This window comes from Hyperolius riggenbachi, chromosome 2, assembly GCF_040937935.1.
Source record: "Hyperolius riggenbachi isolate aHypRig1 chromosome 2, aHypRig1.pri, whole genome shotgun sequence".
Classification (NCBI taxonomy): Eukaryota; Metazoa; Chordata; class Amphibia; order Anura; family Hyperoliidae; genus Hyperolius; species Hyperolius riggenbachi.
Genome location: NC_090647.1, coordinates 207973758 through 207997983, shown reverse-complemented (window position 1 = coordinate 207997983; position 24226 = coordinate 207973758). Strand labels below are relative to the sequence as shown.

The window sequence follows — 24226 nt, the reverse complement described above, 5'->3', positions numbered from 1 at the left end:
TTTAATTTCATTATAAGTTTGCCAATAACATTGATTACTGCTGCAAAAATAGTTTAGGCCACGTTCATAGTGGTGCGTTGCCATGCGGTGTACTGGTTTAGGGCTCTGCTTCTGACACATGAGACCTGGGTTTAAATCTTGGCTCTTCCTGTTTAGTAAGCTAGCACCTATTCAGTCGGAGACCTTGGGTAACTCCCTAACACTGCTTCTGCCTATAGAGCGCGTCCTAGTGACTGCAGCTCTGGCGTTTTGAGTCCACCAGAAGAAAAGCGCAATATAAATGTTCTGTGCCTTGTCTTGTCTCTTCACAAGAACAAGATTAGCTCTCAAAAGAGCTGTTGTGAGATGCTATTTTAGCAATAAGAAATCAGCAAGGAGCAAGCTAACAAGTCTACAAGAGCCTAACTAATCTTTCCCTATGAGAGAGTCTATAGCAGCTGTCCCTTCTTTAATTAGTGCAGGCACACGAGTGAGTGTAATGGCTGGCGGTGCCTGCCTTTTATAAGGGGGGAGTGGCTCCAGGAGATAGTGTAGCCTGATTGGCTACAATGTGCCTGCTGACTGTGATGTAGAGGGTCAAAGTTGACCCTAATGGTGCATTATAGGGGCGAACCGAACTTCGGAAAAGTTCGCCTTACATGGCGAACGCGAACCACCGGAAGTTCGCCGGGAACCGTTTGCAGGCGAACCGTTCGGGCCATCTCTATAGGACACCCTACTGTAGCCCATATTTTTTATTCCGCTACAAGGTTTTCGGCTACAAGATTTTTAATTCTGCTCTAAAAGGGCACCTTTTTATAGCCGAGATTTTTGATTCAAGGGTGCAGGGTGGTTAGGATTAGACATCACAAGCGGGGGGGGGGGGGGTCTTAGGGTTAGGCACCACTGGGGGGGTTAGGGTTAGGCACCACCGGGGGGGGGGTTAGGGTTAGGCACCACCGGGGGAGTCTTATGGTTGGGCACCACCTGGGGAGTCTTAGAGTTAGGCACCACCTGGGGGGTCTTAGGGTTAGGCACCACCAGTGGTATTAGGATTATGGGAGAGTTCTTTGTGAGAGTAGGGAGAAGTTAGGTCATAGTAATCACCAGGGGATGTCTTAGGGTTAGGCACCGTCACGGGAGGGTTCTGTGTGAGAGTAGGGCGAAGTTAGGTCATAGTAATCACTTTTCTCAGCTATATCTAGAGCCCTTTTATGGCCCAAACATTTTTGCCTATAACAGCATCCTTTTTATAAACTAAAACTAGCTTTTTCGGCTACACCAGGCACCCTTTGTAGCCGGATTTGGCATATATGGGTTACACCAGGCGCCCTTTGTAGCCGAATTTGGCATATATGGGCTACATCAGGCGCCCTTTGTAGCCGAATTTGGCATATATGGGTTACACCAGGCGCCCTTTGTAGCCGAATTTGGCATATATGGGCTACACCAGGCGTCCTTTGTAGCCGAAGTTGGCATATGGGCTACACCTTGCGCCCTTTTTGCAGCCGAATTTGGCATATATGGGCTACACCAGGTGCCCTTTGTAGCCGAATTTGGCATATATGGGTTACACCAGGCGCCCTTTGTAGCCGAATTTGGCATATATGGGCTACACCAGGCGTCCTTTGTAGTCGAAGTTGGCATATGGGCTACACCTTGCGCCCTTTTTGCAGCCAAATTTGGCATATATGGGCTACACCAGGCGCCCTTTTTTTTCCATGCACCCTTTTCAAATGGGCTTGTAATTAAGTATTCAAATATACAGTAAAGCTGTACCTGCCATTCCCAGTTTATGTACGTTTACTAAAATTATGTTTCTGAGCTGCGCCTTGGTAGTTCCCTCATACTAGAAGTCAAAGGTTTCAAAGGTCCACAAACTGCCACCTTCTCTACGTGATCATACTCTAATCCTTGCATGTGGCCAACTCACTTGCATGTGAACAGCTGTGCTACACACATTGCTGGAAATGGGATTTTTTTTCTGGTGTTTGGCTTGGGTGTTATAACAATCATTTGTTATTGTTTACATCAAAAAAGGGTTCCTCTGAGGCTCCGAAATGTTGGTTTGATAAATATATTTGCACTTTACAAGAAGTGCATGCTGATACATGCTTAATTTATGATAGTGATCCGGTGTCATCCACTCTTCAGTTGATAGCTTCTAAACCTAGGCTCTTATGCTGTAAGGCATTTGGAATCCAATCTACTTCAGGTCCAGGCCCTGCCACCTCCCCCCACTTGACCATGCTCTAATCTCTGCAATATGTATATGTATCCACAGTTCTACTAAATGAAGAAAGGAGGTAGCTGCACCCACCAAGACTCAGTACAGTTTCTTTTCACAAAGCACTTCTGAAATCAACAAATAAGGAAGTTTGTAAAGTAGATCATATGGATACCTCCCAGCTTTCTGGAATGGGTATGGAAATATTTAGGCAGAGAACATTCCTCACACACAACACCTCCAGTCATAAAGTCCATGAAGAATTCATTAGCAAAATACATTTTTCATATTGAAAAAGGGATGCCTGAAGTGTAAAGAGGGATGAGGGATTTATTCTCTAAATGGAGCTGGGATTGAATGGTCACATGCCTACTGCTTGCAAACAAACAGGTTGTTATTATTATAAATGATTAATATAGCACCAGCATCTTCACTGGTGCTGGTGCAGTGGTGTTCATCCCTACAGATACCTTAAATAGACATAAAAGCAGGTGCTAGGGGAGTGTGACTACTCAAACAAATATCGATGTTAATTCCTTGCAGACACAAACTACATGCAATCAAGCTCACCATACTGCTGTTAATTGATATATTACATATACTTGTATTTTAATTTAAATATAGTACCATGTACACATCTTCTGATCAAGAAACACCCTTCTGAATTGTATATCATCTATAATGAATTCCACATTTGATCTGCACTACAGATAAACAATAAATCCTTTGATGTGCAAAGTGAGTTGCACTTTTTCAGGCATTTAAAAGTGTACTCGAGGTGACATGTGACATGATGAGATAAATATGTGCATGTAAAGTGCAAAACCTTAATAACCAGGCTGTTTATCTTTTTTATGCTGCATGAAAGTTTGTTTTCAGGCATGGAAGTGACGGCTTCTGTCATATCAGAACCTTGCAAGGAATATGGTAAACCTCGCTGATAAGCAAATTACAGCCATACAAGCTTTCCTGGCAGAATACAACTTCTGAGGGCAGGGGAGAGATAGAAAAATGTCAATAGTTCATGTATTTTAAGTCTGGGACCCTTAATAGACTGCCATTGTACAAACACAATAAAGCATTCAATTTACTTTGTAAATGTTTAAATATAAAATAAAACCATAGGATATTTAAAAAAGGTAATGTTTAGGAGATGAAATGATAAATACAATTGTTTATCTCATCAGTTTATTTTCTCCTCGGGTTCACTTTAAATATGGAAGACATCTATTCCTGCAGATAGTGCCAGATAAGCATCAAAAACCAATATTCCATTGCTGGGAGGCAAGTGTATTCATGCTCCCATGGGATAAAGGTATGTTTCAACATGGAGAGACAAAACACCACTTTTAGAATGTATTGCGAAGAAGACATAAAGCTATACATTTTATTGAAGGAGGGAATACTAGCATCCAGTCAGTAAAATATTTAGGAGAACCACTATAAATACCAAAGTCAGGTTATAAAATTTGCAGCACAGAGTTTCGACACAAAGGATTAATGTTGGTTGTTGTGTCAGCATTTCATTTTTCATGATTCATGCAGTCAAACAATATTGGACAAATCACCCAGGTTTTCCTGGGTTTAATAGACTCTTATCGCAGACATCCATCCAGCATTATAAAGGTGGTTGGGAAAATGTGACTTTCTTAGCAGCTATATTTCATAGGGTTGTCTGCATGTCGAGTAGTGGCGATACCTATTTGCTGACTCGGTGAAAGATTGCAAAATACATCTGACTTTGTATTTCAAGTGTTGCTAATTTATTATATTATATTGCACAAATTCAGGACTGGTCTAATATTAGAGAAAGTCCTGCCTTACTTCATGGATATAGCAAATATATAAAAGATTAAAGCCCCCCCCCCCCCAAAAAAAAAAACATTTCAACTCAACCCTTGTTCCATTACTTATCTGCAATTAAATGCACAGCATATCTTATGTTTACTGGCAAACCTGACCGAGCGCTTTAATTACAGCGCAGGTAGATTTGGGCACAGCCGCCGCCACCAGAGGCTGTAATAGGAATTACGGCTATAGCAACGCACACAGAGTAACTCCGGCGCCATCAGAAGATGGAGCTGAAGTTACTTTTAAAACACAATAATTCACCTTCCAGCAATTGCTGGAAGCCGAATTATATCATTTCCCACCATCCATGGCAGCCTGGAGGGGGAATAGTATTTAGCGCGGCCGGGAACTTGTGCAGCAGCAGGATCAGCTATATAACAGCTGTATCCTGCGCCCAAGTCTACCTGCGCCGATTTTATATGTATCCAACCTGACATTAAGACACTTCACGTGTGAAAATATGTTATGATTCTCTATGGGGTCGCTGCGTTTTCAGGAGGAATATGCAATTCTGCACAGTGTTGAAGAAAAGGTACAACCTGCACTGCTCTTCTGCACCATGCATGTGATTCCTCATTGAAATGCACATGCATCAAAATATTTGTGGGAAATCATCTGCGGTTCCCCCAGACACAGCGTCCACTTCCACCTCTCTCCACCGCTCTTATCTGCTGTTTCCTAGCACGTTTGTTTTGGCGACCTTCGGGGTCAAAACGTTGAAAATGCAGCTCTGTGCTCTCCTCTGAGAGCACAGTGCTGTGATTGGCATGGATGGGCGGGGAAGAGGTGGGGAGCAGGCAGAGGAGAGTCTGTGAGAGGCTCTTAGAGGAAGAGAAGGGGAGTTATGCAGGAATTTCTCTCCTGCAAGGAACGCCCCTTCCCCACTACTCTGCCAACAAGCTCCTTGTTGCCAGACTCAGGGGAGGGGGGCTGTCAATGGAGCGGAGGGCACACAGAGACATGTAACTCTGATGGGAACATGCCTCTGTGTCCCTTCTTTACCTTAAAAAAATGCCTCGGGTACACTGTAATGTTACTAGAATACATATATGTATTTTTAATGTATAATTTTAAAATATACTTTGCCATGAGAAGATTGCTTAAAATGCACAATTAAAAAAAAATCCATATTAAAAACGTAATCTGAACTAGGGCTTTAAAGTGTACTGATACTTATAAATGCCTAAATTGAAAACATGCTTGCTCTATTCCATGATGCAACGTACTTTATTATGTGCATTACTAATTTTACCACTATGTCAAAATACAAGCCTGCCAATGGCCTTCCATTACAATTATGATCCATCATCAGCTTCTACCTTTGTAATTCAGTGTTTGAAGATTTCATCAACACTTCATCAGAGGAATGACAATGCATGTAGACAGCCAGTTTACAACTGTAGAGGCTGTCAAAACTGTTTAAAAGAACATTTTTCAAATTTCAAAACACACTGTAGCTATTTTACAGTATTTTCTATCAGTTTTAAATACAGCTTACCATGCACATACTGCGGTTCAGATGCATGCATGATAAAAAGGCGGTACATTAACTAATGGGAGAATATAGGATTATTGATCTTGGCTCCATTGGAATACATTTTAAGCACACAATAGTGTAAGTACACTAACACTTAAAGCTAAGTATTTTTAAACAGCAGGTCAATAATGCAGAGGAATTCGAGCTAAATGGCATTTATTTTCTTATTACAGGGGAACACAACTGTCAGTTCCCAGTAGCCTGTTGTCACTGATCATCCTCGAAACCTGCCATTGCATGTATGGCAGTTCTGAAACTGTAAGCAGAGCAGCTAATTGACACTACGCAGGTCACATATTCAAGTTATCATGCTAATCACATGAGCAGGAGAGATATAGATGCTATTACAGATCTGTTCTCTCCTGACTGCTTTGTATTATGAGGTGAGAACAGATTGCTGACAAAAAAAAGTAAAAATGAAATGAATAAATAAAATGACCCAATGGGGAAACACATAAAATAAATAAATGTAAAATATAAATATATTAATCAAATAAAATGAAGATATCAAGAAAGTATAAATAATGTAATACTGAATTACTCATATGTTAATAAGCAGCAGGGTATTGTACCGTGTTGGTATCATCCTGATTCAAAACGTCTTGCTTTTACTGATGACTATTTTTTGGCTAACTTAAAAGCATAAGAGTAAGCAAGCTTTCAGCTTTGCAGCCTTCGTCGGGCTTCAATCCTGTTTGCTTGCAAGCAAACATGATTGAAGCCCGATGAAGTCTGCAAAGCCTAAAGCTTGCTTACTCTTATTCTTTTAAGTTAGCCAATAAATAGTATCATCCTGATTTAAAACATGTTAATAACAAATTAATAAGTATATAAGAATCAATTAATAGATATAACAATCATAACACGATTAAGTATATAATTAATAATTTAATATTAAAATAATTATAACAATAATACATGTTTACCATTCTTTAAAAATAATTAATGCATTGTCAAAAATTAAAATAAAGATTTTTTTTTCAAAATGTTCGGGTTTTGTACATTTAATGTCGGCCCACGGTATTTTGGTAGTTAGACTTAGCAACTTCCGTTCAGGAAATGCTTTTGAAAACAAAGAAAACCCTGAGAATCCTCCATGAGAAGATGGACTTGTCCAAAACCTGTCAGTTCTGTGACATTTTAACTGCTTATTTTTTTTCACTATAGTGGTCTTTTAAGTGTATATAATAATAAATATGCTTAATAAAATGCACTACATTTAAGATGGTAAGTTTCTCCTATACAAATTCTCCTTAAGCCGAATTCAACATTAATGTGGTGTGAGTGGCAGATACATATGTGGAATGTGTGTGAGTGGGGGTGGCCCTTACTATCTCTGAGGGTTGTCTTGTGTTTTTAGTGATTTTAATTATCTATGTTTTTGATACCTGTCTTTGGAAATTTTCCCCAATAAAATTACTGACTTTTTTGGAAAGTGAGGCCTGAGTTAACTTTTTGTGCTTCCTTTAACATATGAAGTTCTATAACAGAAGTTACAGGCCCACAATTTATTAGCGTTTGTTCACTAGAGGTGAATGTAGTTGTTTCACCCAGTACACATATAACACATGGATTGTTTTTTTGGTTTGAGGGCTGAACTAATTGCTTATTAGATATCAATAGTTTACCATATCTTGCAATAATATGTCCAACTTCAATCTCTGATTGGCTGGTCATGTTCATGTCTCAAAAAAGTAGATGAGAAACAGGTTCACATGATCAAGAAAAGGAAATCACTGACCGTTGATCAAATAGAGCACACACTTCTTCATGGACACTCTATAAGGAAGATTAATGCTAGAGGAATACATCTGCTTTATACAAGAGATGAAAGGTACCAGCACCTCAAAAACATGTTGTCCAATTTTTTCACGTGTAGTCCATTTTTTATGTACAATAAATGTTTTGAGACTAAATATGACTGATGGTCTTACAGACTTCCAATGCTTTTTCTATTCAGCAGTCTCAAGTCATTTTATCCTTTTGGTTTCTTCAAAATTCATGCTTGTATAAAACTTTACACTCCGAAAAGAATAATATAATTTTAGTTAATTACATCCTGGTAACTAATTTATGAAAGAAGGAGAGCGACTGTCAGGGCAATCACCCTATTCCGGCTAATCACCCCATAGGTCCTAAAGGTGGATTCAGAAATTTGCAGCCAAAAAAGTGTGAATATTATTTCTTTATACTTATGCTTGGTGCTCTAACCTACTACTCCATTGGCTTCTGATTTTCTTTGGGGTTTTCTGGTTCCTGGTTTTTCCTGGTACCTTCCCATCACATCTGCTTTAAGCTGTATACATAGCTTCAGTCCTTGGAACAAGACTACAGACATAACTTTTTATTTTCAGACTGGTCAAGAGTGACAAAGGGGTTGACCCAAAGACAAATATCACAGGATCCGATATAAAGCAATAGGGGGTGGGCAAGTACCATCAATTAATGATTATAGCTCAATAAAATACATTAATAACCAACAGGTTTGTAGAAGGGATCAATGAAAAGTATACAACATTAAACCATAGAAAAATAGCAGATCCCATTAGACTGAGCCATACATACATCATGTAACAGAGAATAATAAAACACCATTAAAAACAACAATCTGAGAATGAATAATATAACAATAACTCGCCCAGAAGAAGCTGCTGTATGCGGTGAATCATGAAGGCTCCTGTTTGGGTGACACTTGCTCTCCCTCTCTGATTCTCTGGTAAGGTATCACAGGATGGCATGCATTTTTTTTTATGGGAAACATTAAAACTACTGTTATGTTATTGCTACCGTGTGTCCTTGTTGGCAAGATTCTCTTTCTTTCTTGGCATTGGATTTTGAAGTCATTAGGAAAGTACTTCAGAAGTTTCTGTGGTGTTAAGGAAGTTAACTCTCAGATGTAGTTTGTTTCACATAGTATTACTTAGTAGCATATAGTCTGCTTTAAATTACGCTTAAAAGAAAGCTTAAACACCATAGAAACAAACTTGATCTAATTGGTTTGTAGTGTCTATGCTATTAAAATATTTGGACACGTGGTTAAGCCTGAGTTCATATATTTCTTTCTAATTAGAAAGCAGAACTGTTAGGAAATTAAGCATTTGTTTATAATTAAACATGATGAAATGCTTAATTTGTTGGCAGTAATACACTTAAAATGTAATAGATTTGACTTACTGGGATTCTCCAAGCTGAAAATCGTTAGATAACAAAAGTGATTCTTCAAGCCAGGCTTGGATTTATTTTTTATAAAAAGGTCTCACTGCAGATGTATGCATTTGACTTCAATTGCACAACAGTGTATTCACTAATTTCCAGTAAAGCAACTATATGGTCCAGCATGACTCATGCTAAGGATGCTATTCTCTAGATAGTCCCCACCACACTGAAGATTGTGTATGAGATTCTTGCTCATGCTGCTGTGGAACCATCCCCATAGGGTTCCATTAGTGCAGCGCTTTGCCGATCACCAGCAATCACAAAGCGATGCAAAAATGCGGCCAGTAGGACTTGAGCCTTAAAGTGTACCTGAGACAAAGGGAGGTAAAGAATTGATTGGAGTGGCAAGGGAGGCAACGGTATCCATGGGACTGGAAGAAGCCCCAGGTAAGTATCAGTCATCTGTATCCTCTCTTGGTATTAGGGGTCCACTGCACATGTGCAGCCTGGCTGAGTATGCACCCCTGTCACACTCCTATTGCCGGGAGCATTCTGCGTCTGCGCTGTACCCCGACTGGCCTGGAGCGCTAACACCCAGAGAGGGAGGATGGCAAGGGAGGCAATGGTGTCCATGGGGCTGGAGGAAGCCCCAGGTAAGTATCAATTCTTTACCTCATATTTCCTTTAAAAAGGTGCACACTGGTGATGCTCCTAAAACCGGAAAATTAATCTTCTAAACGGTCACAGGAAAACAGAAACCACAAGTAGCAATTGATGTGTGTCGGGATGTAAGGAACACCATAGAAGAATAAAGTTTGCCAGTTTTAGAAGCCTCATCAGCCTTTATTGCAACCTTCTTTTCACCTTCCAGACTGTGGCCTCAATTCATCAAGACTTATCAAATCAATTACCGAAAGCTCGGTAAAATACCAAACTCGATTAGTTGATTTCAGGATTCATCAAAGTTATCTACAGCTGTTAGCGAGCATTCGGTAATCATTCGGTAATGATGCAATAAAATGGAAGAAAGCGCAATTCATGAAAATGAAAGTGGGCGTGGTTAAGCATTACATTTAGGATTAGTTATCTCCTTCACTGCTCTGCCGTTATTCCTGTCAGATCATTGCTGACAGAGAAGATGGAGCCATTTGAAGTGGTTATGTATCAGCTAAGAGTGATTCAAAGGTGCAGAAGGGCAAGAATAAGGTCTAAAACCATATCAATTTACAAGAGAATAGATTTATTTGCTATAACAGGACATCTGCATTTCTCTTGAATCATCTTGTAAGAGAACACAGGCAGTGCCAGGGTTAACTAATTTGCTAGCTGCGCTATATTTTTTTAAAAAAAGGCTCCTATCAAGCCGTAGCTGGCGAAATTGTGGGATTGTCCCAAGCCACTTCTAGAATCCTGGTCCAGGTGTTAAGCCCTATTCAGAATGTTGCTACGTAGTGTTCAAAGGACTGCCTTTTACCTACAATTCCATGGGAATCTTATGGCCTTGTGTTAAATTACCGCAGTAAAATGGAAATATCGAAACGTTACTGAATGGCTACCGAATTGTTATCGATATTTTATCGAATTCACACCGAATGCAGAACAACCTTGATGAACACAACTAGAAATCGATAAACTTCGAATTCGGTAATTTAACAAACTGGAAAAAGTGATCTCAAAGACAACGATGAATCGAGGCCTCAGGCCTGTAACTTCACAATGGCAGGGAACTCCTCCTAATGTTTTCTTTTTTTGCTTCCCATTATTACATGAACATGTATCATTACTGGTGGTGATGCTACAAACCACTTGTTGCCGGATGTACTGATTGTACAGTGTGTAGAACTACTCGTGCATCTATACTCCCCACTATTTGTTTAGCACTATGTACAGCACTACATAAGATGTTGGTGTTATATGAATAAATAATAATCTTTTGCCATCCAATAACAGGCAGCTTTCAATAAATCATTCATGTTATTTTCAGCCAAGTTAGTCCTGATGAGAGTTTAAGTGAGAGGTCACTCACCTGGCTCATTCTAGCTACCAAATAATACGGGGTGTCTGTCTACCTATGATGGATGGGCAAGAGATGTAAGGGAGAAGTGACAGCTGGGACAGCCAGCACACTTGCAATGCAGTTTGGTGGGGGTGTGTAGGTTCATGGAGGGGCGAAATCTAAGGTGCCAAGACATCTGTGCCTATAGGCTCTTGTGAGGTAAATCCGGGCCTGGGTGGACCTGTAATTGCCCACAACCTGGCATATTCAGAGGGAATGTGCTTGGAACTGGAGGCGGAGGGTCTGTAGATGTCTCACAAAAAGAAGACTGCAGCAGACAGCAGTGGTAAGAAAACAGTAAGGCCTCTTTCACACAACACAATTCTTGTGTGATTTCCATTTCACCGCACATCTAATGCAAGCCAATGGCATTGCCTTTGACATGCATTGCTGTGCAAGGTTTTACATTCAAATTTCTTGCAAAAACATGCATACATGTAAGCTGTTTTCTTCTGCATCAGAAATGTGAGTTTTATACAATGCAAGTCAATGTGTAATGAAAATACAAAAATTTGCATGCAAATGTTAACTACATACAACTTTATGTAAATGAGCTTCAGTGTTATGCATGGAAAAATCGGAATGCAAAAAATTCACAGAAAACTCATACAAAAATAGAAGAGTCAGGTGCAAAAATCCCAGAAAACCATATCCAGCAATTGCAGGGCTAAGTGTGAAGGCTAACGTGCCTTTTGTAAAATGTGCAAAAACACATTTGGAGTACATCTAATTAAAGTCAATGGAGAATCTCACGTCTGCTAAAATTCATGTTTTAGCATTCATTTTGTACATAATTCCTGCAGAATAAATATGCACAATGCATCTGAATTCCCACTGACTCATTACTTGTGATGAAAAAATGACACACGGAAATTTGCATAGGAACATGAATTTTACCGTAAAAAAATACCGTACATGCGGAAAAATGTTTTGTTGTTCGCAATAAGTGTGAACCCTGCCTAAGAGTGCTCAAATGTAGCCTTATTGTCAACCCCCCCCCCCCCCCCCCCCAAAAAAAAAAAAAAGTTAGGCAATTCATAAACAAGAGATTCATAATCTCACACAAAAAGGTACAGTTTCATGAAACAATTTCATTTGTCAACATTTACTTTCTAATGCTTTATCACGATCAGAAGAAGTGCACTGAAGTTGAGAGATTATGTTGAAAAATAAAACAATTTCATGATCCAGCATCTCTTCTTTCTGTGTGGGGCTGTGGGCGATCACCCCTTGTATGGAGAACAAAGTTTGTACAAACACATGATTGGCTACCAGCACATATTGCACCAGTGGAAGGATAGTTTTCACTGGGGCCTCAGATAAACAGTTCTTGTGAAATCTCTTTGCTGAAGCACTAGTCATTAACGTATTTGTATAAACTTGACTCTTCCTCATACATGAATTCTCAGAATTGCTTTGAATCAGTAGTCCACCTTTGCATGAACTTTAGATATAGTATTTATTTACTGGATCAGTGTCATTTAAGATCACGATGGACAAAGCCACTCTTCATTTCCTTGTATTAAATGTGAGGCTTATGGAATGAATTTTAAATTAGTACTGAAATTATTGCATAAATTACCTAATCAATCATGTGCAGACTTTTTGAATTTGTAGTAAACTGGATAATTTATCATTTCACTTATTTTGAGGAAGAAAATGTTATCTTTCTATAATTAATTGCTTTAGCAGTAGTAATGTGATCGTCATGTCCGTGGCAATGGTTGCTACAGCCGCACGGACATGACTATTATGTCATTTATGATGGCTCCCTGAAGCACTAAGGATTGGTGGAAGGTACATGTGTCCCGAGCCAATCCGTACCTGTTTAGCGAGAATGATTGCCATTTAGATTTCTCCAAGGTGACTACTAAAGTAAAATTGAAGTTTCTGCACTGGAAGGGCAGGGTATTAGGAGCAGAGGACAACTTCCTGGAGACAGCCATAACTGTAACAAAGGCCTACTCGGGGGGGGGGGGGGGGGGCTGCATAGCAATTAACAATGACAATGATAACAATGATATGATATATCTGCCTGAGGAATTGTGGGATGTGTTGGTAACTTCCAAAGGGACTGTGTTTTTATGTTTGTTTAGTAAAATAGCGACCCCCTATGTTTTTTAGGGCAATTGGCCGTGTAGAATTTTGAGTACCCCTGGTTTACAAATCTGGGAAAAGTGTGTTTTCTGTAAGCAGATGGCATCAGGAGCATGGCGTTTGACTTCTAGAAATATTTTTGTCTCTTTTGTGGAGAGTTACAACCCCTGGTGGTTAAGTTAAGCAGTTAGGCTGCACTTTGCCTCTCCCTCAGAGGTTGTACCCACCATGATAGGCAAAAGTAAAATATTAAGTGTATAAGCACTGCCAGTTATACTAAAAATCAAGCATAAATGAACCAAAATTCAAACAAATAGATGAATAGTAATATCTGGTGAAGTACAGGGGTGCACCTTACGAAAGTTCATCCACATTCCTCACTGTTGAGAGCAGCATAAGTATCCAGAGCAGGGTGGGTATGGCAATATAACAATAAAACAGCAATACTTTGGAGAAGATTAAATGTCATATAGCATAAACTGGAACATTAGATCGAGCAGCATTAAATTGAAATAAGGCACAATGTACTAAAGAAAACGCAAAGTAAACCACCATCGGTTTTCCTTCCACACAAGTGCACATGGACAGGATTTAAGGATAGCCTCAGTTCAGTCTCTTGGGCAACAATGTCCCTCACATCTTCCCATGAGCGTGGCAACTTTAGCTACAAGTGAGTATAAGAAGAAAGGGGGGAGGGGCAGTAAGAAAGTGTGTACTGGTTATTGTACACTTCTCCTATACTTCAGGAGATGCAAGAGTTGCTGCAGCGGTTAGGACCCAGGGTTGTATGTGAAGCTCTCCAAGGTGGTAAAGGTAGGCATGCAGGGAATGACAGTTCTATAACCCCTCCTCTCTTACGAGTAAGGAAATCAACATAAAAGCACTGAGAGACCTCCTTGAAGATCCTGAGGACAATTTGATAAGTGGTGGGGAACAAGCCTCTGTGGAAGGGCACAGTTGCCTAAGCAAGGCAATTCAACGCCGATTCAGTGCTCTGTGACATAAGTGGCAATGCAGCCAAAGTTAAATGTATTTATCTGTCTAAGGTACTCAGGTTGGGGCTTTGGCCTGGTCACCTTTGGGTTCCCAATCTCCAAACCCACTCTTGGTCTTTGGGCCTTAGGAGCGGGAGCCACTGGGGTGCGGAGTCTCTCCATTAGGATGTTAGCATCTTGAAGCTAGTGTTTACCTTCTTCGATGGTATGGATTGTTGGCGATCGGGCTCCCAGCTGAAATGTAAACTGGCAACGGAAACCCACCTATACATGATCTTCTCAGACACGAGGGTTAAGGTGATCACTTCTGGGGAGTAGAGGGTGCGAGGTCTGAGAACAGTTGGACTGTCTGGGGGACTCATGGTCGTGCTGTCAGCCCTCAGGTTGCTGACAAAAGTATTTTTCGGACTATAAGACGCTCCGGACCATAAGACGCACCTAGGTTTAGAGGACAAAAACCAAGGAAAAAAAGAATATACTAAGCCTGGTGCGTCCATGGTGCAGGGGCATCTTATAGACTTTTCCCCCACAATTATTATGTCTCCCTTGTGCCTTCCTTGTTTCCCTGTGTTCTCCTCTGTCCTTCTGCTGCCTTTGTGTCCCCCTTGTGTCCAGTGTCTCCCTGTGCCCTCTGGTATCTTCCTGTGTCCTCTTTCCCCCTTCCTCTGACCCCATGTCATCTGTCCCCCTTCCTCTGTCTCCAATGTCCTGTTTCCTCCATATCCAGTGTCTTCTAAACCTGTTAGCCCAGTGTCTGCTATCCCTGTCCTCCGTGTTCCAGTGTCTGCATGTCCCCCTGTGTCTGTTGTTCTCCGTCTCCAGCCTATCCTAAGGTCTGCGTGTCCCCCTGTATTAAATATATTCACGCAGCTGCAGCTGTCCTCAGGCTGTCCTGTCTTAAATACATTTTGTCTGCAATGCCCCCAGGTACTACCGTCTACAGCAACTGGAAGTCCGCACAACATACCGTACATGCTGCTAGCCTCAGGCTGTCCCCGGTTATACCTCCGCGCTGTCCCCGCTTTTATCTCCAAGCACATTCAAGTCCGTGACGTCCCCGGTATTACCGATGCGTTCTTAATCAGGAAGTGTCCCGCTCAGCGCTAATGCGTCTGTAATAGACGCACTCTCAGCTATACTTAGCATAGCTGAGAGCAGTGCGGCGGAGGCGGCGTGTGTGGTGATCTTCTGATACATCTTGATTGAAGATCTCCGACGCCACACACGCTGCACTGTTCTCAGCTATACTAAGTATAGCTGAGAGTGCGTCTATTACAGACGCATTAGCGCTAGCTGCCGCTGCCCTCCCTGCCTCCCCCCACCTGTCACCCTCACCCATGCTGGCACCCAATGCACCCATGGGTGCCAGCATGGGTGAGGGTGACAGGTGTGAGAGAGGCAGAGAGGGCAGCTGGAGCTAGCGGTAATGCGTCTGTATAGACGCACTCTCAGCTATACTTTGTATAGCTGAGAACAAAAAGCATCTTTAAATTTTGGCTCCAAGGCTCCCCATTGGTTCCTTATCGACCAATGGGGATCCTCCTGATCCCCATTGGTCTGTTAAGGAACTAATGTGGACCATTGGAGCTAAAATTTAAAGATGCTTTTTGCTCTTAGCTATACTAAGTATAGCTGAGAGCAGTTCGGCGGAGGCGGCGTGTGTGGCGTCGGGGCGGCGGAGATCTTCAATCAACATGTATCAGAAGGTCGCAAGATAGAGGATACTGTCGTGGGACCTGATTGGCGTGGGAATTTTTTCTTAAAGGTACAGGTAAGTATTTCTGAAGATCGCAAGATGGAGGATACTGTCGGGGGACCTAATTGGCTTGGGATTTTTTTCTTAAAGGTACAGGTAAGTATTTCTGGTTAATTTAGAACATTAAAGGACTTTTCTCGTTGTTGCGTTTTTATTTCATTTAACCCTTTATGGAAATGGGTAAGGGGTACTTTGCACCCCTATACTCATTTCTCCTGGGAGGGGGGCAGGCATCTGGGTTCCCCTTCTTAAAGGGGACTCCCAGATGCCACCATGAACCCCCTCAGGGAGTCGTCGCCCCACCTCCTCCTGGGGCACCGGAGGTGGGGAAGAGCCCCTTGTCCATGGATTGGACAAGGGCTCCGGGGGGAGGGGAAGGTTTGGCCGCTCCCCCATACCATGGACCATGCGGGCTGGTATAGCTCAGGGTGCGAAGCCCCAGTCGGCCGGGGCTCCGCATTCTGGCTATCCCAGCCTGCATGGGGGACAAGGGGTTACAGAGGCTCGGGAGGGGGGACCCCACGTCATTTTTTTCCAAAAATTTCCCACACTCTGAACATAACCCAAAAATTTAAATAAAAAAAAAAAATTTTTCATTTTTTTTTAAATATTGTTTCCCAGTATCTTTTTAACATATCCTGCAAATTTGGTGTTGCTAGGATTTAAGGGGACTTTGCTATTAACTGCTAAAGTCGGCGGGAATTGTTTCCGCCGCGGAAATGTCAGTACGCGATTTAAATAGATACATTTTCCTCTTTGAAGATTTAAAATCGATTTTCTCAAAAACTATAAGGTCTTTTTGAAAAAAAAATGTTTTCCTCTTGTTCACAATTTTCTTCTTAGCATTCCCTACACATTTGGTGTTTCTGGCATTTAAAGGGGCTTTGCTATTAACCGCTAAAGTCGGCGGGCGTTTAATTTTCCCACGGTCAGAAGAAGAATATTCAAAATCGATTTTCTCAAAAACTATAAGGTCTTTTTGAAAAAAAAATGTTTCCTCTTGTTCACAATTTTCTTCTTAACATTCCCTGCAAATTTGGTGTTTTTTAACTTTTAAGGGAGCTTTGCTATTAAACATTAAAGCCGGCGGGCAGATATTTTCCAAACGGCAGCAAAGCAGGGGTTAAAACGATAAATATCGTTCAGGCAGGACAAAAAAAAAGTTTTAAAACGATAAATTTCGTTCAAAAGGTCTGCACTATTTTAACCTTTAAAACGATAAATATCGTTTTAAACATATCGGGCAGAAGGGGCGCCATTATTTTGCCGGCGCCATTTTTCACTAGACGCCATAATTAGAACAAAGGAAAGCACAGATGTTCATATATTTAAGCTAGTTCCCCATTGGTGATGACAGAAGCACCCAGGAAATATTTCACTTCAGCCTATAGATGGTGCAGGAACACGCTGGTGGTAAATCATGTGGAGAATGCAAGGTTAGAAGCCAGACTAGAGGACAAGCAGCAGTAGCGGAGGAATTGGAAACAAACAAACCAGACATTGAACAGTGATACCAGAAAATGAATGATTCATACTGACAGTGTGCATACATAGACACAATTGCTAAACAGCGAGCTGGCAAGTTAAAGTTTAAATTTGATCTGTAGTCCTTTCTTCACCAATATAAACAGCATTACTTGTGTGGGTGAAAACAAAGCAAAATAAATGTTATATTACTAAATGTCCTCCTTAAAACCCACCGTGACAAGAAGTCGGGGAAAGCCAGACGTACAGGGTAGCCATGACGAATGATTTTGACCATCTCCAGCACTCCAATATATTGCAGTTGTGCTGACACATAGAAATTATCAAAGGTTTCTGCCAGCTTAGAACTATTGGGTTTGATACAATACATAAGGTGCGGGGTGCTTCCTTGTAGTTTCCCAATCAGCTCTGTGATAGATTTCTGCATTGTAAACACAAAGAGTGAATGAAACCTTGCTTATTAAATATATATATTTTTACATAAGATATTTTTATACAATTTTTCTTTTCCTTCTCCACTAGTAGAGGGATCACAGCAATGCACTTTCTGTATTTTCAAATAAAAAGATAATAATAACTTGAAGACTAACCCTGAGTTGTATAGTCACAGTACTGGGACCTCCACGTTCCAGCTTCTGAAGGAATGAATAGGATCCCTTTTTCTTCAATAACTTAAAAGGAAAAAAAGTAATAATAATAAAATGTATCAATAATGAATGGCCAACATTAGTTCCTATCTGAAGAAACCAGCAATCTAATGTCAGACACGTATGTTACAGCTAATTCCAAGTTAATCCACTGCGCTCAGCAAGGTGGTGTCACCAAAAGGAAAACTCGTTATGCCACCAATGAGTGCTGCTCCTTGTTTACTTTTGGGATCAGTGTAAACGTTGCTGGAGAAAACAGAAAAAGAAAAAAGGAGAGGAGCGCTCTCTGGTGCATTAACTTTTTAATAATACTTCCTGCACAAGGATGCAATATAAAACACGTACAATGTTCAGTTTGAATAAAAGCTCATCACAATTATGTTGTATCACCGTGTCCAAGTTGTTACATCACCGATCTGGTTGCCTCCACACTATGGCCAGTAGTTGTGGGTGATCTACGGAATCCGGACACGCCAGCGGGATTTGGAACACAGGATTCTGCGGTAGTTGCCCTGCGCCTAAGACGTCATGACGCGTTTCGGCGTTCCACGCCTTCGTCAGATGACGTCAAGGCGCAGGGGGATGGATTAAAAGGACTTATTGTTGCATGGCAACCAAAGGGGCGCGCGTATGGCGGCCGCGTCGGATCAAAATAGCTATGTGCGTGTCAGGCATGTAATAGGACGCATGAGGCGCATGGAGTTGCCTAGCAACACCCGTGAGCAGGCTAAAGTGGTGCGCTCCTATGGTTTGACTTATTAGTTAAAAAAACCAACAAAGGATTTGTCAAAGATTAAAACTAAAGAGTAGTGGTAGAAATTTTTTGCCTTTTATTATTAAAAACAATAGACACTTACACTTTAGAAAAAAATAACATTAAGATTGGGCAAACGTGCATTGGACCTGTAATATGGCGATAAGGGAACTCATATAAATGATTTCGTTTACATATCACCATTAAAAGCTGAACGTTGGTCCGCAAAGATAGAGGGCTGTAGCCGTGCATCTGCATGCATATTATAGCACAAACCGTGGTAGCGCTATGTGCCAATACATGCATGCACATGAATGAATGAATGAATTGTAAAGGGATAAAATTCGTTTGGTACCAAAGAATAAGATTAAAATAAAAATAAAAAATGAAAATGAACGAATAATATATTCACAGAAGAAATGTAACCTAAACTAATTAGTCTTTAGTGGGCATGTGTCAAGTTTTGACGATAAAATGCCCTTAATGAAGAAAAGAAGATTTCATATCGATTATTAAATTTAGAATGCCCTATCGGGGAACCAGTTGGTAGTGGTGGAGGAACTCTCCATCGGCCACCAGTGGTGAATGTAACGAATTGGATACATTTGTGGTTCTATTACAACACGTTGGATGCTTCATGAAAGAGTTATATGTACATCAATAGAAATACAAATAAAAATAAAAATACAAATAAATAAAATGTTGTGGAACAAGATATAAATATAAAACTAAAACATGATCAGGATAAATTTTGTAATAATAGTATAGATCGTGATTATCTTCCTCTTGCGTGACAAATTCACACAAAGAGGAATGGGTGGTGGACCTGTGCAGAGGATTCTATAAATTAGGGATATGTACATATATACACAGGTGCCTGACTTGCTACATGAATTAGAGGGAGGAAGGGAGGGCCATGAATACCATTATAACGTACAGGATCGTGGCTGACTAAATCTGACTGTTTTTTACAGAATTTTAAACGTAAAGGATAGTTTGAAAAAGCCATGTATGTTATGGAGGCAAGTGTGCAAGATGCTGGGAGTACATATATATATTTTATCACACATATGCAGACTGAAATAAATACATGGGTGTATACCCATGTGATGAGAAGTTTTCCTAAGGACATCCACCGCTCATAGGGGGTCACAGATTCACTGTCTATGTTACTATACCTAATGGTCATAGATAGGTTAAATATAGGTTGCTACTTCTAGGCCCTCATTAAGTCCTGCAGGAGTCAATGAATTCAACCTGAAGATCCAGTATGACTCTCTTTCACATAATCTTCTGTAACGTAGACCTTTATTGGTGTCTTTTTTAATGATTTCAATTCCCATGATCTTCAGGCTGTCAGGCCGTCCTTCATGAGTTTCTGTAAAGTGCCTTGGGACAGAGTGTTTTGTACTCCCGCCTTGTATATTTCTTTTATGTTCCCCTAACCGTTGCCGTAGGGGTCTGGTTGTCCTTCCAACGTAATATTTGAAGGGGCACCCACACGTTAAAACGTACACTACAAAGGAAGACTCACAATTAATGAAATCCTTTACTTGGATGATTTTACCCTCGCTGTCTATAATCTGGGAGGTGCGGTGCTGCATATATAAACAGCATCCGCAACGCTTCTTGCTGCATTTAAAATTGCCTATAAGTTGTGGGAATAGGGTTAGTGATGCACAGTTGTTGACTTGGGCCCAAACTAACAGTTTTAGAGGCCCTGTTTTTGTCACCAATTACAATAAAAGTGCGAGAACGATTAAGGACATTGTAAAAAAGAACTGGCATATAATATTACAAGATCCATGGTTGAAGAAAGAATTACCGGAAAAACCAGAAGTAATATTTAAAAAAGCAAGGTCCATCAAAAACAGACTGGCTCCAAGTAATATAAAGAATCGCAACCAAGTCAACAACTGTGCATCACTAACCCTATTCCCACAACTTATAGGCAATTTTAAATGCAGCAAGAAGCGTTGCGGATGCTGTTTATATATGCAGCACCGCACCTCCCAGATTATAGACAGCGAGGGTAAAATCATCCAAGTAAAGGATTTCATTAATTGTGAGTCTTCCTTTGTAGTGTACGTTTTAACGTGTGGGTGCCCCTTCAAATATTACGTTGGAAGGACAACCAGACCCCTACGGCAACGGTTAGGGGAACATAAAAGAAATATACAAGGCGGGAGTACAAAACACTCTGTCCCAAGGCACTTTACAGAAACTCATGAAGGACGGCCTGACAGCCTGAAGATCATGGGAATTGAAATCATTAAAAAAGACACCAATAAAGGTCTACGTTACAGAAGATTATGTGAAAGAGAGTCATACTGGATCTTCAGGTTGAATTCATTGACTCCTGCAGGACTTAATGAGGGCCTAGAAGTAGCAACCTATATTTAACCTATCTATGACCATTAGGTATAGTAACATAGACAGTGAATCTGTGACCCCCTATGAGCGGTGGATGTCCTTAGGAAAACTTTTTATCACATGGGTATACACCCATGTATTTATTTCAGTCTGCATATGTGTGATAAAATATATATATGTACTCCCAGCATCTTGCACACTTGCCTCCATAACATACATGGCTTTTTCAAACTATCCTTTACGTTTAAAATTCTGTAAAAAACAGTCAGATTTAGTCAGCCACGATCCTGTACGTTATAATGGTATTCATGGCCCTCCCTTCCTCCCTCTAATTCATGTAGCAAGTCAGGCACCTGTGTATATATGTACATATCCCTAATTTATAGAATCCTCTGCACAGGTTCACTACCCATTCCTCTTTGTGTGAATTTGTCACGCAAGAGGAAGATAATCACGATCTATACTATTATTACAAAATTTATCCTGATCATGTTTTAGTTTTATATTTATATCTTGTTCCACAACATTTTATTTATTTGTATTTTTATTTTTATTTGTATTTCTATTGATGTACATATAACTCTTTCATGAAGCATCCAACGTGTTGTAATAGAACCACAAATGTATCCAATTCGTTACATTCACCACTGGTGGCCGATGGAGAGTTCCTCCACCACTACCAACTGGTTCCCCGATAGGGCATTCTAAATTTAATAATCGATATGAAATCTTCTTTTCTTCATTAAGGGCATTTTATCGTCAAAACTTGACACATGCCCACTAAAGACTAATTAGTTTAGGTTACATTTCTTCTGTGAATATATTATTCGTTCATTTTCATTTTTTATTTTTATTTTAATCTTATTCTTTGGTACCAAACAAATTTTATCCCTTTACAATTCATTCATTCATTCATGTGCATGCATGTATTGGCACATAGCGCTACCACGGTTTGTGCTATAATATGCATGCAGATGCACGGCTACAGCCCTCTATGTGCCAATACATGCATGCACATGAATGAATGAATGAATTGTAAAGGGATAAAATTCGTTTAGTACCAAAGAATAAGATTAAAATAAAAATAAAAAATGAAAATGAACGAATAATATATTCACAGAAGAAATGTAACCTAAACTAATTAGTCTTTAGTGGGCATGTGTCAAGTTTTGACGATAAAATGCCCTTAATGAAGAAAAGAAGATTTCATATCGATTATTAAATTTAGAATGCCCTATCGGGGAACCAGTTGGTAGTGGTGGAGGAACTCTCCATCGGCCACCAGTGGTGAATGTAACGAATTGGATACATTTGTGGTTCTATTACAACACGTTGGATGCTTCATGAAAGAGTTATATGTACATCAATAGAAATACAAATAAAAATAAAAATACAAATAAATAAAATGTTGTGGAACAAGATATAAATATAAAACTAAAACATGATCAGGATAAATTTTGTAATAATAGTATAGATCGTGATTATCTTCCTCTTGCGTGACAAATTCACACAAAGAGGAATGGGTAGTGGACCTGTGCAGAGGATTCTATAAATTAGGGATATGTACATATATACACAGGTGCCTGACTTGCTACATGAATTAGAGGGAGGAAGGGAGGGCCATGATGAATACCATTATAACGTACAGGATCGTGGCTGACTAAATCTGACTGTTTTTTACAGAATTTTAAACGTAAAGGATAGTTTGAAAAAGCCATGTATGTTATGGAGGCAAGTGTGCAAGATGCTGGGAGTACATATATATATTTTATCACACATATGCAGACTGAAATAAATACATGGGTGTATACCCATGTGATGAGAAGTTTTCCTAAGGACATCCACCGCTCATAGGGGGTCACAGATTCACTGTCTATGTTACTATACCTAATGGTCATAGATAGGTTAAATATAGGTTGCTACTTCTAGGCCCTCATTAAGTCCTGCAGGAGTCAATGAATTCAACCTGAAGATCCAGTATGACTCTCTTTCACATAATCTTCTGTAACGTAGACCTTTATTGGTGTCTTTTTTAATGATTTCAATTCCCATGATCTTCAGGCTGTCAGGCCGTCCTTCATGAGTTTCTGTAAAGTGCCTTGGGACAGAGTGTTTTGTACTCCCGCCTTGTATATTTCTTTTATGTTCCCCTAACCGTTGCCGTAGGGGTCTGGTTGTCCTTCCAACGTAATATTTGAAGGGGCACCCACACGTTAAAACGTACACTACAAAGGAAGACTCACAATTAATGAAATCCTTTACTTGGATGATTTTACCCTCGCTGTCTATAATCTGGGAGGTGCGGTGCTGCATATATAAACAGCATCCGCAACGCTTCTTGCTGCATTTAAAATTGCCTATAAGTTGTGGGAATAGGGTTAGTGATGCACAGTTGTTGACTTGGGCCCAAACTAACAGTTTTAGAGGCCCTGTTTTTGTCACCAATTACAATAAAAGTGCGAGAACGATTAAGGACATTGTAAAAAAGAACTGGCATATAATATTACAAGATCCATGGTTGAAGAAAGAATTACCGGAAAAACCAGAAGTAATATTTAAAAAAGCAAGGTCCATCAAAAACAGACTGGCTCCAAGTAATATAAAGAATCGCAACCAAGTCAACAACTGTGCATCACTAACCCTATTCCCACAACTTATAGGCAATTTTAAATGCAGCAAGAAGCGTTGCGGATGCTGTTTATATATGCAGCACCGCACCTCCCAGATTATAGACAGCGAGGGTAAAATCATCCAAGTAAAGGATTTCATTAATTGTGAGTCTTCCTTTGTAGTGTACGTTTTAACGTGTGGGTGCCCCTTCAAATATTACGTTGGAAGGACAACCAGACCCCTACGGCAACGGTTAGGGGAACATAAAAGAAATATACAAGGCGGGAGTACAAAACACTCTGTCCCAAGGCACTTTACAGAAACTCATGAAGGACGGCCTGACAGCCTGAAGATCATGGGAATTGAAATCATTAAAAAAGACACCAATAAAGGTCTACGTTACAGAAGATTATGTGAAAGAGAGTCATACTGGATCTTCAGGTTGAATTCATTGACTCCTGCAGGACTTAATGAGGGCCTAGAAGTAGCAACCTATATTTAACCTATCTATGACCATTAGGTATAGTAACATAGACAGTGAATCTGTGACCCCCTATGAGCGGTGGATGTCCTTAGGAAAACTTTTTATCACATGGGTATACACCCATGTATTTATTTCAGTCTGCATATGTGTGATAAAATATATATATGTACTCCCAGCATCTTGCACACTTGCCTCCATAACATACATGGCTTTTTCAAA

The 24226-nt window shown here is 40.3% G+C and overlaps 1 protein-coding gene across 4 annotated transcripts in view; it reads right to left on the bottom strand.

Annotated features, from left to right (window-relative positions):
• MYO16 (myosin XVI) overlaps positions 1-24226 on the bottom strand; it is a 490337-nt gene that overhangs the window by 79302 nt on the left and 386809 nt on the right. For all 4 annotated transcript variants that reach the window (XM_068268029.1, XM_068268033.1, XM_068268031.1 and 1 more), the window contains exons 26-27: positions 17730-17810; positions 17355-17560 (exon numbers count right to left, since the gene is read on the bottom strand). In XM_068268029.1, the coding sequence (XP_068124130.1) occupies positions 17355-17560; positions 17730-17810 (287 nt within the window). The remainder of the gene's footprint in view (positions 1-17354; positions 17561-17729; positions 17811-24226) is intronic.